The 17,674-nt window shown below is 54.3% G+C and overlaps 7 protein-coding genes across 7 annotated transcripts; 5 read left to right on the top strand and 2 right to left on the bottom strand.

The window, feature by feature from the left end:
• Window positions 1-998: 998 nt before the first annotated feature.
• BO86DRAFT_403586 (uncharacterized protein) lies at window positions 999-2,462 on the top strand (the record flags this gene model as incomplete). Its single annotated transcript, XM_025673943.1, has 1 exon — window positions 999-2,462. The coding sequence occupies one exon, from the start codon at window positions 999-1,001 to the stop codon at window positions 2,460-2,462; it is 1,464 nt and encodes a 487-aa protein (XP_025523478.1).
• Window positions 2,463-2,587: 125 nt separating this feature from the next.
• BO86DRAFT_382874 (putative beta-galactosidase) lies at window positions 2,588-4,510 on the bottom strand (the record flags this gene model as incomplete). The annotated part of the gene is made up of 2 exons (XM_025670821.1): window positions 2,588-4,050; window positions 4,147-4,510. The coding sequence occupies 2 exons, from the start codon at window positions 4,508-4,510 to the stop codon at window positions 2,588-2,590; spliced, it is 1,827 nt and encodes a 608-aa protein (XP_025523479.1).
• Window positions 4,511-4,949: 439 nt separating this feature from the next.
• On the bottom strand, window positions 4,950-7,436 carry BO86DRAFT_216097 (RBR-type E3 ubiquitin transferase). Its single transcript, XM_025666895.1, has one exon. The coding sequence runs from the start codon at window positions 7,115-7,117 to the stop codon at window positions 5,264-5,266; it is 1,854 nt and encodes a 617-aa protein (XP_025523480.1). The 5' UTR covers window positions 7,118-7,436; the 3' UTR covers window positions 4,950-5,263.
• A 918-nt stretch (window positions 7,437-8,354) lies between these two features.
• BO86DRAFT_298495 (phosphatase PAP2 family protein) lies at window positions 8,355-9,173 on the top strand (the record flags this gene model as incomplete). The annotated part of the gene is made up of 3 exons (XM_025667429.1): window positions 8,355-8,402; window positions 8,482-8,671; window positions 8,743-9,173. Coding segments are annotated over 3 exons (669 nt in total), but the record flags the coding sequence as incomplete, so codon positions are not given.
• Window positions 9,174-10,161: 988 nt separating this feature from the next.
• BO86DRAFT_322795 (FAR11/STRIP family protein) lies at window positions 10,162-13,629 on the top strand (the record flags this gene model as incomplete). The annotated part of the gene is made up of 5 exons (XM_025668405.1): window positions 10,162-12,135; window positions 12,188-12,300; window positions 12,364-12,530; window positions 12,579-12,708; window positions 12,768-13,629. The coding sequence occupies 5 exons, from the start codon at window positions 10,162-10,164 to the stop codon at window positions 13,627-13,629; spliced, it is 3,246 nt and encodes a 1,081-aa protein (XP_025523482.1).
• A 286-nt stretch (window positions 13,630-13,915) lies between these two features.
• Window positions 13,916-15,389, top strand: BO86DRAFT_392511 (ribosome biosynthesis protein MAK16). The gene is made up of 2 exons (XM_025672823.1): window positions 13,916-14,086; window positions 14,254-15,389. Exons 1-2 carry the CDS (start codon window positions 14,025-14,027, stop codon window positions 15,194-15,196), a joined length of 1,005 nt encoding a protein of 334 aa, XP_025523483.1. The 5' UTR covers window positions 13,916-14,024; the 3' UTR covers window positions 15,197-15,389.
• Window positions 15,390-15,596: 207 nt separating this feature from the next.
• BO86DRAFT_392512 (uncharacterized protein) lies at window positions 15,597-17,182 on the top strand. Its single transcript, XM_025672824.1, has one exon. The coding sequence runs from the start codon at window positions 15,925-15,927 to the stop codon at window positions 16,720-16,722; it is 798 nt and encodes a 265-aa protein (XP_025523484.1). The 5' UTR covers window positions 15,597-15,924; the 3' UTR covers window positions 16,723-17,182.
• The last annotated feature ends 492 nt before the right edge of the window (window positions 17,183-17,674 follow it).

Here is a 17,674-nt window from a genome sequence, read left to right on the forward strand (position 1 = left end):
AAAGTGAGACCTTCATAATCTATAGAATTGGTCAGGATTTGGAGAATGAGAGACATACCTCGTATGAGAGCTAGAAAAGGGAAAAAAGAAAAAAAAGAAAAAGAAAACATGTCTTGGCGAGGACCGCACATCGTAGGGGGCTTTGGGCTATAGAATTCGGCCTGGCAGTTCTTATGAGATGCACTTCCCCTTGGTTTCCCCCTTCTAGCGATTTAAGTAAGTAGCTCCAGCTCTTCCAACTTGGGGGGTTACTTCCCCAAAATGTGGGCTGTGTGGTAACGCAGAGATGATATGGGTTACCCGCAGCCTTGTCGGCCAAGGATGATAGGTACGAAAGGCTGCATGGCTTTTCCAAGCCATGTGTCAGAACACGCACGGCGCTTCATGCTCCTGAAAGAAATGTCCAACCGCCTGATGATCAAGTGGTTGTTAGGTGGTTGACCATGTCAGGTGAACTTGAGTAGTTCTAGTGGTTCTTCTGAATTCAGTAATAGGTTGCGTATCACGTGCCACACTCATTATTCTTCGTCGAGAACAAGGCGTTATAGAGCTCCGATGGTTTCTTTATATGCACCCGACAGTCTCTATGCTTCATTGTCAATTCCTCTGGGCATTTACCAGTCATGTCTTTGGTTCTATGAATAAAGCAAGTCTACCTCGTCTACACAACAGCTTTGGTGAAGCATAAACACTGGGAATTGATCCGTGGCCGCCTAAAGACTAGCTCAACAAAGCGCCATTATCTCTATTCACAAAAGAAGCACAGTTCAATCCTCTCCATGAACCCATCTATAAAATGGCCAGATCCTTGCCGATCAGATTTGCATCTCATTTCTACTAGTATCAACAAGAAGCTGAGCAACAACCACGACAACAACAACAACAACAACAACAACAACAACAACACAGAGACAGGGAGAGCAGAGAAAGAAAAGAAAAAGAGAGAGATCACACCGCCCAGTTTTGTATCATACCTTTTCAAAAGGCTTATATGTGCAATGTCTTCCACTAAGCATGTCAGAGCATCTCAGGCAGCCAAGCGTGATAAGAAAAGGTTATCATCATCTGCTGGTTTCTATGCTGGCATGGATCCTCGTCAAGCTCGAGATCTCGAGAAACACTTTATCAAAGTCAACCTCGCTGCACTCATGCGCGCACTGCGAGGCCTCCCGTTCGCGCCCAAGTATCTCGGACCGGAGTATAGAATCAATTATAGCGTGCTCGCGTACGATTTCGGGGTCCACCCACCGTCTGGGGATAGGGCACTGAACGGCGAGTGCTGGCTGTTGGATCGGCCGCATGCGGAGCGGATCGCGGAAGTGGTCGTGGGATGCGGCGACGATGATGACGACGATGGTCTTAGTCTACAGATAAAGCGTCGCATCATGTGGGACAGCCAACAGGCCTTTGACCACTGGCTGACCTCGTCGTCAACGGGTCGAGAGCCAGAGAATGCGTTCTTCCATATCTCGGGTCGGCCCAAGTCCGGCAAGTCCCAACTAATCCACGAGATCTTTAACCAGCCGTCCGGCGAGGTCCGTGAGCGGCTGCAGCTGGAGTGGTGCTCCCCGGCGGAGAAGAAACTGGTCTGGGGGTGCGTTTCCTTTTATGATTACAGCGAGGAGTTTGGCCCCGACGGACACAGGAGCATGATCCGCGGGATTCTTTGGGCGTTGATCCACGCCGATGAGCAGTTGGCCCCGCTGCTGTTTCCGCACAGGTATGGGCGTGAAGACGAGACGCCTGAAATGAAGCCTAGACCCAGCCAGAAGTCGAAGGTAATGAATAAGCTCAGTCATGCAGCCACTCCTAGACGCCGTTGGAAGAAGAAGCGGCCGCAGCAGGAAAAGGACGACGAGAAGAACGACGACGATGAGGTGAAAGGGGAAGAGCTCGAGCATAGGGCACCGACAGCAGTCCCTCCGCCCGAATGGCCTATGTTCAGTTTGGAAGATAGTGAGTTGTTTGCGGCGTGGAATCGCCTGGTTGCATCCAACAAGATATACGCAACCCGCAAGATCTTTCTCCTGCTCGACGGGATAAATCGATTCGATGAAGAGAAACACGGGCAGATGTTGAACGCGCTGAAAGACTGGGTGCGGGCCAGGCCAGGGAATATCAAGATCTGCATCACCAGCCGCGGTGAGGCGGCGTTCCAGGAAGCCTTGGAGTCGCAGCATGGATTCACCCTGCATGATGCGAATTTTCTGGATCACCTCTGGTATACTCGAAACCGGCTTACCACATCGCAGTACTCTGGGCTTCCTTACACCACGGGTTTTACACCAGCCGAACAAGCTGGCATAGAGCATGACCTGGTGATATCGGCTGGCGGTGATGATCAAAAACTGTGCAAGATGGTGCGCATGTTGGAGTGGACATTCCGCGAAACATCCTTAAAAAGCTGGATATTTTGGCGACTGGAATGCATTACTGGGAGGCCTAGCAGGTTCCGGGAATAGTTCTAGGTAGTTTAAATACACTTATACATAGCAAGCACATCTCCTTTCACACCTGGCAAAGCATAAGGTGGTACTGATTTCATTCCGTTATGGTCCAATTATCCCCAATATCCTATGGGTGCGAATCACAATATTTGGAATTCAACCTCGGCAATCTTCACCTCCGCAGGCATATCAATGCTAGCAGAGCATCCCCCTTGGCATTTCGACGGTTTAAGGTACTTGAACATGAACACCCTGTGGTCGATCATGCGCAAGAGCCTTAATCGTCCCGAGGTCCGGTTGGCGACTGCCTTCTCCCAGACCCATTGGATGCTGCAATGCGCCGCTTTTGGGGGAATTTCGGACTTCGAGCCCCCCGCGGCCTTTGCATGGACTCGGAATCCCCAGCCAATGAGAAGGAAGTTGCCGCCACCGCGATGGATGACCATGCCCGAGCAGGGGAGGAGGGGGCGGGGCTTCTCAGCAGCAGTGTCAGCAGTAGATGGGCAGCGCTCGATCTGGATCTCGTAGTCTCCATACTCTCGCACAATTGGCTGATTGACAGGAGCGTTCTTCTTCCTGTTACCGGTCATCGGGTCGTCGTCGTCCTCGTCGTCCTCGTCGTCAAAGTGAAACCCGACCGATGAATCGGGCAGCTGTTGGGCCAGGAGGACCGTCTGTGAGATGGAGGACAGGAGACGGTAATGGTTGGTAAAGGGGCTGGTGGCCGGCTCCAGCGTATCAATCCCCAACGGAGAAACCCCCAGGGCTTGGTAGGATCCATAGGCCGTCCATACTCGGCCGGCACTGTTCTCGTCGTGACGGGGTTCGGAGAGAAACAATGGCTGGGCGTGGTGTCGGTACTGGGCCCAGACGCGCGCATAGGCTTTCCGCAGAAGGCAGCGGCTGGGAGCCACGAAGTCGAAGGAAGGTGCAAACCGCTGCCAGATATCGAGGAGGTCGCCAGAGGACCGGTAGTGGTAGTCCACAGGTGAGGACCCTCCTTCCCCGGTTACAGTGGCGGGGATCTCGTCCTTCTCATCTTTTCCAGCATCATCTTCCTCCCAGAGCTGGGTGTACAATGGAAGAGGGTACTCCTCCTTTCCTGCGGTGGCAATCTCGTGGACGTACAGAGCGGCGTGGTAGGCCATGAACAGCGCGTCCGTGTGCGGGCCTCGGCCGAAGACCTCCGCCCACGATTCTCGAGACAAAAGGGAGGATGATGGTCGGGACTGAGACGTGAAATGGCCGAGTATGCGCTGCAACCCAGCTTGAAGATGGTCCCAGTTATTGGTCAGAAGCGACACCAACTCTGATGGAACGGATTGTGTGAAGCGTTCCTCGGCGGCGGGAGAAACGTCGCGGGAGCCCCCCGAGGCGGTGGCGTTCTCTACCTGAACCATGAGAATGGTGGCATGCTCGCTGTCAATTTCCTTCAAGTGGCGCATGAGACGAGCAAACGCTCGCCTTTCGCAAGCACGTGCCTCATCGTGAAAGAGCGACAGCGTTTCCGATACATCCAGGCCACCGCCGCGCCTCCGCCAATGAGCTCGTGGAAAGCGCTTGGTGTCTGCCTTCACCCATGGTGGCGCACATGTTAAGAAACCTTTCCACAATTCGTATTAGAAACTTGCAAACAATAATGTGGAAAGCATATCTCATGGGGAGGAGGATAGGAAGTGGGGGGGGGGGGGGGGCTTACCATCCTGGAATGAGCCACACCAGAGCAGTACAAGATGCAAACCGTGCTTGCGAGCTCCCAAAATGACCTCGTCAAGTTTGTCAAAAAGAAAGTGGCCTTCGAATGGCTCGATTTCGCCCCAGGCCACACGTCCTAGCACCGTGTTGACATGAGCGTCGAGGAGCTTTTGCCACGCCGTGTACGTGTACTCAGGCGAGGTGAATGAAGAAGACTGAAGCTCTCCAGGCAAGACCAGAAATGGTCGGCCATGGACCACCAGCTGCTTGCCATTCTCAATCGGACGAAGATAGGGGGTTATTGAGCCAGCAGGAGGCACCACCGCGTTAACCTGATCGTCAACGAGCCTTTGCCACACTGTATCCATGTCTCCTGGCCACCTTTGAGGCGGAATCCCTGCAAACAAGTTCGAGGGGGGTGAGGATGCCATCAACTCCGTGCCACCTGCCACGGGGCGGGGCTGGGAAATCCTTGTGTCAGATGAAGGTGACATGGTTGCGGATCGATAGTTGAAGAAATGGCAGCTCAACAAGCAACAAAAGTTCCTGAGCTAATGGGGGAGAGAGAGATGGTAGGTACTCATGTACTACCAGGCGGGTTGCTCTATATATTGAACCCAAACCCTCTCTGTCGTGTCGCAGCCTGAGTCCAATCCCTACTTCACACCAACCTCCTTTTGAAGTGGCTGCAACGATAGGCATCACCACCGGTTCTGACTACATCTGATTGGCACCAGGAGCATTCGTTCTTACTATTATTATTGTCCAATCCATTAAGGGTGAGGCGAGACTACCCCGAGTGAAGAATTGCACTGCCCCCCTGGTGCCGAGTAGAAAGCCTGTTGCACTTGGCCGCGTGCACAGAACATGAAAATCAGGACTCCCGGTAGTCGTGCTATCTGGAAGAAAAACACGTTGAATACATTGATTCATTGCATTTGAAGATCGCTGTGCAAGCAAGATATGGATGCAGGTCATCAGAATCATGGAACAATGCCGCAGAAACAAGGAGAGACATGAGATGTTTTTTATGTGCTCATAACGCGTACAAGTATAGCATGGCATGACGTATGATGGGATAGGGGCCATGTGGAGAGAGAGAGGGAAAAAAAAAAAAGAACCTAAAAATCATCATCGAGTTCATCACTGTCCCATTCGTCTTCCCGGTCATTCTGAACCAGTTCTAGAAATCGTTGCAGGCCAGGCCGCGCATGTCGTTCCGGTTGGCCTTCTCTAGCCGCGTCGGCCTCCGGACGACGCCGGACTTCTGCCATGGCTCGTGCCTGCGCTTGTCTCTCGGCTGCTGCAGCCCGAGCTGCAGCATCTTCATTGCCGCGTTCGCCATGAGCCCCGGCGCCATGGCCAGGGTTGACCCTTGGGGGCACCGGAGCCGGGGGAGGAGGATGTTGACCCAGTTCCATGGCAACCAAATCCTCGTCATCACTATCGTCGTCAACCTCTATGAGTTGCGCAGGGACTTGATGCAAGGCTTCAGCCCCGTCAGGGTCAATGCCGTCACCGCCTTCCAGATCCCAAAGCCTTTGGTAGCACTGACTCTCCGGATCGTTAAAATGCCGGTAAGGATTTTCCTCGAACAGCCAACAAGAGCAGAGATAGCAGAAGTGTGTGTCGCATTTGAAGCATATCATATGGTTGCAGCCCATCTTCTTCTGGCAGGGAGCATTACATGTCGGACAAGCGGATGTATACCGCCGCAGATATTCTTCGGTCGCCTTTTCTTCGGCGGTCAGCTCGGCTGCACGCCGAGGGAAGCAACGGACCAGTTCCCCATGCCAGCCTTTTTTGCAAACGCAACAGAATGCGTAGTTGCAATCCTCGCAGATCGCCACCCGTTCAGCCATGGGGGGCAACTGAGCCTCGTCACCGAGGGGATCAAAGACAGGAGTCGCCTCCTCATCATCGTCAGACACGTCAAGGTCGTCAGACATCGGGTCCATGGGTTTGGGGTGCTTTTTTGAGCGAGCGGCACCTTGGCACCATTCACGAGGACAGTACACTGTCGACTTATCCGCCTCAAGCCTTTTCTTGCGCTTAAGAGATACAAAGCGCTGCACGGTCTCCTGCTCCAGGGGAATCTGTAGCAACTCGCTGGGGCTGAGCGTTCGGTCGATCTTCTTTCGCTTCTTTGGTGCGTCGCCTGTGGGGGCTGTGAGAGCCGTTTCCTTGCCACAATTAGGAGCTAAACACTTCACACTCTCAATATCGCCTTCAGTGATACATGCATTGTAGAAGTCCTGCAGACAGGCAACGCAGAAAACGTGCGAGCATCGCAAAAGGCGGTGGCAGTTTATGCCTTTCTTTGGTTCCAGGCAGACACCACATTCAAAGGTCTCTTGTTCGAACATTTCCTGTTCAGCCTTACTGTTGAAATCCAACAACGCTATTTTCAAGTCTCGAGAAAGCAGCATCTCACCGTCGGGGCTTTCATTAGAGTCAAAGCCCGTGTCACATAACTGCTGAAGATGGTCGATGTATGTGTAAACCACCAGGTCCTTGCCGCACTCCTCCCAAAGACGCTTGCCATCATTTATGAGTTCGGATAATGTCGAGGAAGGTAACCAGGCAGGGTTTGTTCCGAGATTGAAGAAAGGCGCTTGCTCAGCTGGATAGCCTTCGGGCAGCTCGATCTCGAGGCAAAGAGGAGGAAAGTGCGATATGATATGGACATCATTGTCGGGCTCGGCTGGAGCAGTGGGCTCCTCGGCCTTGAACAAGAAACCGTTTTCGCTGGCGTCGACGGACGTGGGAGGGGTCAGGATAGCAGGAAAGATGGTCTCGGGGAGCTGCTGTTGCTGCTGAAAGCGCACGCGTACGGGTCTAGATGGTTTGACGGGTATGTCTAGCGAGGCTTTGTACGGCGAGACAGGGTCGATCCTTATTTCCGGGAAGATGGCAGCGATAGACGACAGCTCGACCGAGCGGTCATCTTCCATAACCGACTCAGACTCTGGCATTATGGATCCGGGCGTTCTCTTCGCAGGACTAGCCCAAAGGCCACGCCCGTCTTCCGTGGATGGCTATCGTTCGCAGGGTGTTTTGTATTCGAGGCGGCGAGATGATGGGTGGCAATTGAGGCCCATCAACGTGATGGAAGTGCGCAATGTCCGATTCGAAGTCCCTAATTCTAATAGCGCCCACCTTCGATAACAGGCATTTCCTTCATAGACATTCGAATGGCAGGTGGTGAGCGACGAGGCGACAGAAGGGGGCAGAGTTCTGCTGCTAAACCACGGATTAGTCAATCAGACAATGCGATTATCGAGGGTGGCGGCGGAAGTCGGACCTCTCAGGTACTGCAGGCGTGTGTGCGGCCTAGACAATTAGTATTATGGGGGCGGTGGAACCGTCGGGGAATCAAAAGAGTTAGGAGCGGACAGAGAATGAATGGAACGAAGAGAGTTTTGTATTATTCGCAGTCTAGAGAGTATGTAGAAAGAAGAATCAGAGTGAGGACGTGATGAGAAGTGCGTCATGGTTTGGCCCGAGATAAGAGAGGATAGGATAGGATAGGATAACACAGTGAGTGAGTAGGGAAGAGCAGTGGTACAGCAATAGCGTAGAGGCAAGGCAGGCGAGCTAGAACACGCGAAGGACAAAGGATTGGGAACCAGAACAGTTATAAAGGGAGTCGGGCATAGAGAATTGAGCTGGGTTTTGCTGCCCAGTCTTGAGGCAGTTTGAATTAGCTGAGTTGGTTGTTGGAAGTTACTGAGAGATGATAAGTTTAGCAGATTCGCTCACTTCCCCCCTGGCCTAAGGCGACAAGGCCAACTGCCCCTCCTTTTTCCCTGCCGCTTTAACAAAAGCCCCGTGACTTGGCTTCCCCCTTGCGGACCCCACTCCGCCTCCGTTCCAGTTCCAGTTCCAGTTCTCTTCTCCTCCTCCTCAATTGATTGAATATTACTCCGTATAATCATCAGCTTGGAGGGGAAGCTTCAGACTATTCTTGTAAACACCTACCAGCAGTCTGCCCTAAAGAACATTGACCTTGACACCTGCACGATATGACGTTGTGTGAATAGTCATCGCTTGGTCTGTCACTCCACCGGACAGTCGCTGCTGGTCCATTGCTATCATTCCTTTCATCTTTAAGGAGCATACCTTGTCCTGGCTTGAATCGGGGGACGGTTGCAAAGGAGATTATCCAAATATCAGTTCCCGGCAACACAACAGCCCGACAACGACAACACAATGGCGGACGCCCCCCTAGCATCCTTATCACTGACCCATGTCCATTATGTACGTTCCCACATTTAGTGTCCGGGGCGACTAGCGCTCGAACAACTGATGATGCACTGCTCCACGCTAACAAAGGCAGAATCCCGAGGATCTGCTCTCCTATGTATCCGCTTATCTTGCTTTAGTGCCTCAGGCCCTAGTCATCTCCTATGTCACCCTTGCCTGGGCGTCCAGGGAAGTCGAAGTCATCCTAATGTTTGCTGGTCAGATGGGCTGTGAGGCCCTGAACTTTGTTCTAAAGCGCATCATCAAGGAGGAGAGGCCGAAACGTAAGTCGACTTATCCAGGGAAGGAAGAAGAAGAAAATGAAATACCTGGTCCAGACTAACGCCTGCCACAGAAATGTTTGGCAAGGGTTATGGCATGCCATCGTCGCATGCCCAGTTTATGGCTTTTTTTGCCGCGTACGCTGGACTCTTCTTGGTTTTCCGACATTCCCCTGCCTTGGCACGCCCATCAGCCACGGTTCACTTTGGGGTCCGAGCACTCCTCTCTCTTGTGCTGTGCGTCGCTGCTGCTGCAGTGGCTGTCAGTCGCGTTTACCTGAACTATCACACCCCCAGGCAGGTCCTGGCGGGCTGTAGTGCGGGTGTCTCGTGTGCCCTCGCGTGGTATTTCGTTACGCGGCAGATCCGAGTTCTCGGTTGGGTCGACTGGGTACTAGACTTGAAAGTCTCGAAGTTCTTCCGGCTTCGCGACTTAGTGGTAAACGAGGACCTTGTAGAGGCCGGATGGCGACACTCGGAAGCGAACCGGGCTTCCAAGAAGCGGGAAGACAACAGTGAGCATCGTTTAAAGAAAACTGAATGAAACGTGCATGCGCCTTGAGGAGCTAATCAGGGAGTAGGGCTGCCCAACGGTCCCTCTGTCTGATGAACATGCTGTTCCCGCTACACGCTTGCCTTTTCAGCTAGAAGCCTGTGGTTGACGTGTGTGGCTCGGCAGTCTGAGCCTTCGGCACCTGGGCCAGCCACCCTACTTGAAAATTTAGAGGCGGATCCGGGAACAGTGACCGTTACCTGAATTAATAGAACAAAAATCATAGCCTTAGCAGATGCAAAGTTTGATCATCATCTTCTCGCGGTTTTCTTACCTTTTTTGAGAATGGAACCCAGTATACCCGTAAATCAAAACCTGGAAGATGGCTCAAGGCGGATAACTTACACGGTAGAATATATATGTAGTGGGACGACTCGTCGAGAGACTTCAACTTCAAGGCGTTCAATTATGAGAAGACCTGTACCTGAGTCTCGAGCTTGGCTTTGTACAAACGTGACAGAAGAAATCCAAATTCGAAAAAGCTAAAGCATGAAGCAAATCTAGACACTGAGTAGAGTACAGTACAGTACAATATAAGCCCCCGCTTGGCTGGGCCGTTCCTTGCACGTGACCTTTGACTTCCGCGGATCGACGGCTCCCCCTCGAAAACACATCGCGTGGCTCGTCCATTTATTAAGAATGCTGCCAAGCGCCGCTTTCTTAATTGGACGTCCAGCTCTGCCGGACACATTATGTCTCTAGTTTGACTACACGTCATGTGGAATGGTACTCTCCATTGTTCAGTACACAGTACTACTACTACTCACTATTCAAGCTAAACGACTAGTCTCTTGTTCACTTTCCCCTACAAAGCCTCAGCAATAATCCCTGTTGAGTACTTTGAGCAGCTGAACCACCTCACTTTATTGCTTTTTTGTTTCAAATATTTCATCTGAAGAGTTTGTGAAGTGGAAATCCTATTACAATATTCCCCCCCGCAATGGATGAACCTCCAATTCCCTCCGATGCTGGCCTTGAAGGGCAGCATATTGTGAAGGCGGACGAAGTCGACCAGACAGGCACGGATATCAGCACCGTCTCGGATGATCAGATGCTGGAAGAGGTTGCTGAAGAGCTGCGACAGGAGCAGCAGGCGTTTTCCGACCATGCACCAACGACCAGTACGCTGGAGCAAGCTCCCAGGGGGGCGGAGAAGTTGCCGCCACGACGCCCAGAGCTACGCCGGGACTCTTCCGCCCCGCCGCCCCCTCTGCAGCCTCCGCCGCCCGCGCCTGTCCAGCACAACCAGCCCCAGAACCAGGACGTACCACCCGACTCGCTGAGTCTGGCGCAACTGAGACAGCTGGTCCAGGAGATGCCCAAGGTGGAACAACCGGCATACGCTTTCGAATATGCTGACGCCCAACCGTTTGTAGAGGAGATTGAAGAGTGGTTCCAGTACAATGAGTACGATCGAGCCATGCTGGTCGGCATGAAGTGGTCCTTTGAGCACAAGTGGCACACCTTCTGTGAGGATCGCTCGGTAGATCCCTCGCAGCAGAACTGGCTTGCCGCCCCGCGGGACCTGCAGAAGGCATTCATGAGCCATACCGTCGACGGGCTAGGTGAAAGTACAGGTCTAGTGCGGTTCGAGGCTTCGGAAGCTCTTTGTTATGCCGTGACGGGTGTCTGGGGCATCACCGCTGGAGAGGTTACGCCTGACTATCCTAGAGGTGTCTCTCCCCCGGGCACTGAAATTCCGGAGAACAAATCGTTACAAGTCAAATGGATCGAGCATAGTGTTCATCTCCTCCACGAATGTGGTGGTGTTCAGGCATTGTTGGATTGCTTATGTCGGGTCTTCGAGAGACACCGAAGCTCGTCCTCCCAAGGCCCGGAGGGCGCTGGCCCTGACTCTGCCAATTCGGTATACATGGAACGCGAGGCGAACCTGCTACTGACCTCACTATATTTCATCGTGGAAATCGCTCGAAGGCAGGAAATCCTTGACCCGAAGAATGCATCACTTCGGGAGACTCTCATGCATCTGGAGCCAAATCTGCTGGTATTCCTAGTCGAGATCATTGCGAGGCTGCGCTGGGATGACTCGGCCAATGTCCCTCTAAACCGTATCATTCTTCTGTTTTGGAAGACAATACTCCTCTTCTTTGGAGGTAGTAGTAAGTTGAAGGAGGCCAAGAAGGCACTGGAGCCCGCCTTTGAGGCACGAGAGAACGCTTCCCCGCGCAGGACTCCTTTTCTTACTGCCTCGCCCCTCGATTACCACAACTTCAGACAGGAGATCACGTCAAAGTATCCTGCCTATAATCCACCACCCCCAGTGGTGCCCCTGGAATTGGAGAACAACTCGATCCTGCCACCGCTTCCTCAGCACCCCAGTCGAATCAACACCTCCAACGGGCCATTCTCCGGCGTGGGACCCTCCGTAGCGGGCGGAAGTGGCTCGATCATCCACCAGTCCGTCCACATCGCAACGCCGGCGCCTTCTCCGCCGCCCTCCCCGATCGGACCCGGCGGCAAGGCAGGAAAGAAGCAAAATTACCAAACCAACCAAAACTTCCCCTTTATGTACCCACCCCTGGATGATTCGAGCAACGATCTCGGTGGGAAAGGGACAACTGAGCTGCAAGATGTTCTGGTAGGCAAGAGATGGGAGGGTAGTGATGTTCCCGCTTCGATTATCGAGGCGGGGAAATTATTCTCGACACACGTCAAGATGACCCGGGCGATGCAGCAACTGTGGGAGGAGAGAGAGCGGTTCATGAAATATGACCGCGGCTGGTGCCCGAATGAGACGTTTCCGTCTACTGAGTTCGAGACAGAAGAACTAGCAAACGAGATGCGCAACTTGGGATTCAATGTCAGAGAAAGATCGAGTGTTGATCAGCCCTCCGACAAAGAAACAGAAAATGAGGACATCCAGCAACGCTTAGATGCTGTCGAGTCATTCTACGTGAGTGCTCTGGGGGCTTAGGAAATTGGTCAGGAGCTAACCGCCGCTGCAGAGACAAGCGCTAGTGCATTTACAGTCCATCACAATCGTCTTCCTCAAGATCATTCTGACAAACGTCAGTGCTATGGTCAATCAGGCTAACGGACAGAATGGACAGGGGATGGGGTAAGTAGTTTCGTTGCTTTCTGTTGTTTTGATAAACCAAGGCTGATGAAGGCGGTTTTTAAGTGACAACTATGGCCCAGCCAATGGATACCCTTCCGCTCTACACCATGGCGGAGAGCGGAGCATTGAAGCAGCCATTGATGAGCTGGACAATGTGCGGCTCCGAGAGATCACGTCCAAGGCGATATCAGGATCTTTCCTGCTCCTGCTCAAGTGGTTCAAGCGATCTCGTAGGTAGTCTTGACTTGGCGTCAACGAACCGGGCTAACGAGGCCCAGACATACTCAAATTTGAGTACATGACGCAGTTGCTTCTTGATTCCAACTATCTACCTCTGATTCTCAAGATGTTTGCTCATCAAGATGTTGACCAAGCGGTTGCGCAGAAGAATGACCGCGAGGAGCTGGGGTATGTTATTGGTTCTCATCTTATTCTAAGGGGCGGGTGCTAACCGGCACCTCGAGCAGCTTCTTCCGTTTTTGTCATCTCAAGTCCGACCATCCGCCCGCCGACCTGGACGACGAATCCTTGCCCAGCGAGGACGAAGCAATCCCTCCGCCCATCACCCGCCAACGCCAGGACACGACCGGCCACTCCTCCGTACGAGGGCCGTCGCCCGAATCCCTGATTCCGGAGTTTAGCGAGGGGCCCCATCGTCCCGAGGTGGACGAGCTCGGGTACCCGATCGCGCCGCCGCCCAAGGAGCCGATCACCGAGTTCTCCTTCCGCAACTTCTTCTCCGCCATCAACTACCTGCACATCATGCAGAAGATCACGCGCGACAAGGCGCACCGGTGCCTCTTGCTGGTGCAGTACAAGTCCAGCACCATCCTCCGCAAGGGACTCAAGATCCCCGACCCGCACCTGCGGTTCTACACGCTGAAGCTCTTCAAGTCGCAGGTCCCGTTCTGCGGCCGCAAGTGGCGCCAGAGCAACATGCGCGTGATCACTGCCATCTACCTCTACTGTCGGCCGGAGCTACGGGATGACTGGCTCTCGGGCGCGGACATCGACGCGGAGGTCGAGGAGGCGTTGCCGCTCGAGCAGGCGCTGCGCGGACTCACCCACTGGTGGCATCTCCGACGGTACAAGGACGTGATGGGCGGCGAGGAGGGCGCGTCTCTCATGGAGGAAGAGCGGGACTTTTTCACCCGAGAGCTCGAGGCGATGGGATGGGGTATGGCTGGGGATGAGGGGTTCCCGGGTAGTAGCGAGGAAGCTGAGTTGGCCGCCGCCGCTGCCGCCGCCGCCGCAGCAGGGGGCGGTGGACCGATGGTGAACGGGACTGAATGGGATGGGGCTCCCCTGCAGATGGAAAGTGGGTGGTAATACGTACAGTACAGGGTAGATAGAGTTCAAATTGTATTAGAAGGGTGGCATATGCTGCAGTGGTTCACCCTGCAAGCAGAGTACGCAGTACTGCGACGAAACTGCGACTAATCAACGATCATCAGTACAATTCCGAGGGTTGTGTTTGGATGAGCAAGGGGAGGGAGGGAGGTTGCGGCCTTATCGATAAGAAAAAAGGTTTCGAAAACCACCTCTCACGTGACTCGATCACTGCGGTAACTTTTTTTCACCTTTCCTCCTCCTCTCCACCCCCATCGCAAAGTTTTGGTGGCCGCCACCCCGGACCCAAACCATCCCCGACAAACCGACTTGTACTTTGTGATCACGTTCGAAACTCCTTGCGCATCCAGCAAGTAACCGATTCCAAAGTCAAGATGTCGTCCGACGAGATTGTTTGGCAGGTGATCAACCAGCAGTTTTGTTCCTACAAACTGAAGTGAGTTTTTTCTTTTTTTTTTTCCCCCTCGCCGTCCCGCATTGCCAGAAGAAAAAAAAATCCAACCAATTCTACACCACGCCTGTCCACTATCCCTTCGTATCTAAATTGTACTCCTCAATTATCGGCCAACGCAAATTTACTAATACCTTCGATTTGAAATGCAGAACCACGAAGGGACAAAACTTCTGCCGCAATGAATACAACGTCTCGGGGCTGTGCAACCGGCAATCGTGCCCGCTGGCCAACTCGCGGTACGCGACGGTGCGGTCGGACCCGGAGACCGGGGTGATGTACCTGTACATGAAGACGGTGGAGCGGGCGCACATGCCGTCGAAGTGGTGGGAGCGGATCCGGCTGTCGAGCAACTACGCCAAGGCGCTGGAGCAGCTGGACGAGCGGCTGATCTACTGGCCCAAGTTCCTGGTGCACAAGTGCAAGCAGCGGCTGACGCGGCTGACGCAGGTGTCGCTGCGCATGCGGCGCCTCGCCAAGGAGGAGGAGCGCCTCGGCGAGACCGTCGTGCCCCGCCTGGCGCCCAAGGTGCGGCGCCGCGAGGCCACCCGCGAGCGCAAGGCGGAATCGGCCGCCAAGATCGAGCGCGCCATCGAGCGCGAGCTGATCGAGCGGCTGCGCAGCGGCGCCTACGGCGACCGGCCCCTGAATGTGGAGGAGGGCATCTGGAAGAAGGTGCTGCGCGGGTTGGAGCGCACGGGCGAGGGCGAGCGCGATGAGGATCTTGATGATGGGGAGCGTATTGAGGATGAGGAAGAATTGGAGGAGGAGGGCGAGGAGGGCGTTGGCCAGGTGGAGTATGTTAGTGATGTGGAGGAGAGTGATCTCGAGGATTTGGAGGATTGGATCGGTGGGGAGTCCGCGGATGATAGTGAGGATTTCAGCGAGGATGACGAGGAGGAGGATAGTGAGGATGAGGAGGACAGTGATGAGGAGGATGACTCGCAGCACAGTGAGGATGAGGGCGCCGCCAAGAAGAAGCCCGCCCCCGGCTTCAAGCGCAAGCGCCCTGCTCCCCAGGCTAAGCCCCGCAAGAAGGGTCCCCGCATCGAGATCGAGTATGAGACTGAGGGGCCTGGAAAGGTTCTGGCTTAAGTTCGTTGCTGGATTGTGGAGGGGATGGGGGGTTTATTACAAAAAGCTCGGTTGTGGTCGTGTTTTCGTATGGCGTTGTTTCGGTTCGAGTTTCGTTGATGTATCTACTGACTTACCTTTCTTTCGTTGTTGCTCATGCTGCGATCGGGCATATCATACCCAGCCATTGCATATAGCTTGTTGAATGATTGTTCTGATGATGGTGCTGGTGCTGGTGCTGGTGCTGGTGGTAGTTCTCGAAGATGTAGCGAAGCTTGCCTGCCGTTGTTCCTTGCATAGAACAGTGGCGGCCACCAGTTGGCGGTGTCACAGGCCGGGCGGCTCACGTGCTCCGGTCAGCGGGCGGAGTGAAACACGGAGAGTGGATCGCCAACATGGTCAGAGTCAATCCCCAATCAATGCCAAACTCCCCTTACGAGGGTGCTTGCTCAACTCCTGTTCCTGCTACACGTCGTGTTTGGCATCTTCGGCATACCGTGTCCCAACCCTTCTTGCGATTCGCCTTTGACGGCTACTGCTACTTTACGACCCTGGTTGCTGTCACCTTGCAGGGCGCCCTGCTACCGAGTCTCTTCCGCCTTCCTCCGCATTATCCTTCACCCCTCGTCTCAACCGCTCGATACCCCACCATTGGCTGATCCTTCAACCTTTTTCTCTGGCTCCCCCCCCTCTTCCTCCACCTCGCAAGAACAATTGCACGGTCAGAGACGGGCAGCAACTACACCAAGATGACCTCATACTTCTCGTCGCTGACCTCCTCGTCGGCCATCTCGAACCTGGGCACCCGGCTCAACTCCCTGAAACGGGCCATCACGTTGGGCGACGAGCGCGACGACCCGGACAACGAGGACTGCTCGCACATCTCGAACGTGCTGCGCGCCTACTACACCGAAAAGGGGCGACCGTATCCCTCGTGGCTGCCCCCGGACCCGAAAGCCCCCGCGCCGGCACCGGCGCGGGTCATCGCGACCTCCCAGATCCCACCTGGCGCTGGTGGTGGTGGCGCCCCAGCGTCATCAGCATATGGACGTGGCGGGAGCGGTAGCGGTGGTGGTGGTGGTGGTGGACTAGGCGACTTGTGGGGAGATGCGGGCTCGGCCACGCCTCCCACCTCCCAAACATCCAGTTTGCGCCGGGGTCGCATGACTGCTGGGGGGAACAACAGCAACAGCATGGGGGCACCGCTCTCGGCGACGGCTAGTGCTCCGGGAGGCCCAATCCACCACAACAGTCTGTCCCCGACCCCGTCGGCCATGCAGCAGCACCCTCACCACCCAGCCGGCGGCGGCGGCCGTCCTCTGCCCAGTCAGCGCGCCGGATCCTACCAGACGATCTCGGGCCCCGTGACCGGCGGCGCGACGCAGCAACCGCTGGAGCGCGCAGCGTCGGCCCAGGAACGACTCCGGGCACGCTTGCATGGGGGCCGGTCGCCCAGCCCCGGCCAGAATCCGAGTAGTCGGCCGGGTTCACCCTACGTGGCGGATCCTAGCGCACGAAAACCGGTAGGGATGCCGGGTCGACGATAATGGCAAGGAGCCAATGATGACCGTGGGAGCTAAATCCTGATGGGGAGGGAGTAAAAGGAATAGCCCGGAGTCAAGGAAAAAAAGAAAAAAAAATTGAAACCGGGGGCCACCAATACCCGACCTGCAGGGAAAAGATGGGGGACTTGCTGGTTTTAGTCTTCGTCTTTTTTGGCACACAGTCGGGTGGTGCCGATGGAGAAGGGCGGGGGTGTGGGTGACGGAGGGAGTGAGTAGGAGAGTAGGAAGGAGAGTGAGGGAAAGTGAGAGTGAGAAATTAGTGAATTACCCCAAGGCCACGTTGGGGATGCGCTGCGGTTTGCATAATTACTTTTCTTCTCTTAGCTGCTGTGTGGTGTATTCTATTAGCGATGCGAGTTTGATCTGTTGTTGCGAGTACTCATGTTGTCTGTCTGTCTCTAATAAATTCATAGCCATGATAATAATGCATGCACTCCCGGTGATTTCTTTCTTGAGTGTGTGATAATATTTATTTTATATTTTATTTATGGTTATTATTTTCCCCCAACCCACAAATCCACTTCCACTCCCCAGAGACCAGGGCAGGCAAACCTTCCCCCATGTGTGGGGGGTGCAACTCCTGGGCGGGTTTTAGTTTGGTTTGGACGAGGGTTGGCTGGCCTTCAGCCGTGGTTGAAGGACCGGGAAGCTTTTGCGATTCTCAGCCAGGGGAGCGAATGGGGGAGTCGGCATCTCTGAGAGAGAGAGAGAGAAGAAAAGGGAGGTGAAGGCTTCCGCTCGAGGGCAGGCCTCATGGATAAAGTATTAACGCAGAGAAGAGAAGAAGGTGTCCCCGTTGGGCAGCGTTGAATTTCGTGGGGGTGGAAAATGGCGCAACTATACAACTACAAAGATATTATGTATGGGGCATGGGGAAGAATCGGGAATTGGAGAGAAGAAGCGGGTAGCAGTCAGTCACGCGGGCCATGGACTT

This window comes from Aspergillus japonicus (assembly GCF_003184785.1).
Source record: "Aspergillus japonicus CBS 114.51 unplaced genomic scaffold BO86scaffold_71, whole genome shotgun sequence".
Taxonomy (NCBI): Eukaryota; Fungi; Ascomycota; class Eurotiomycetes; order Eurotiales; family Aspergillaceae; genus Aspergillus; species Aspergillus japonicus.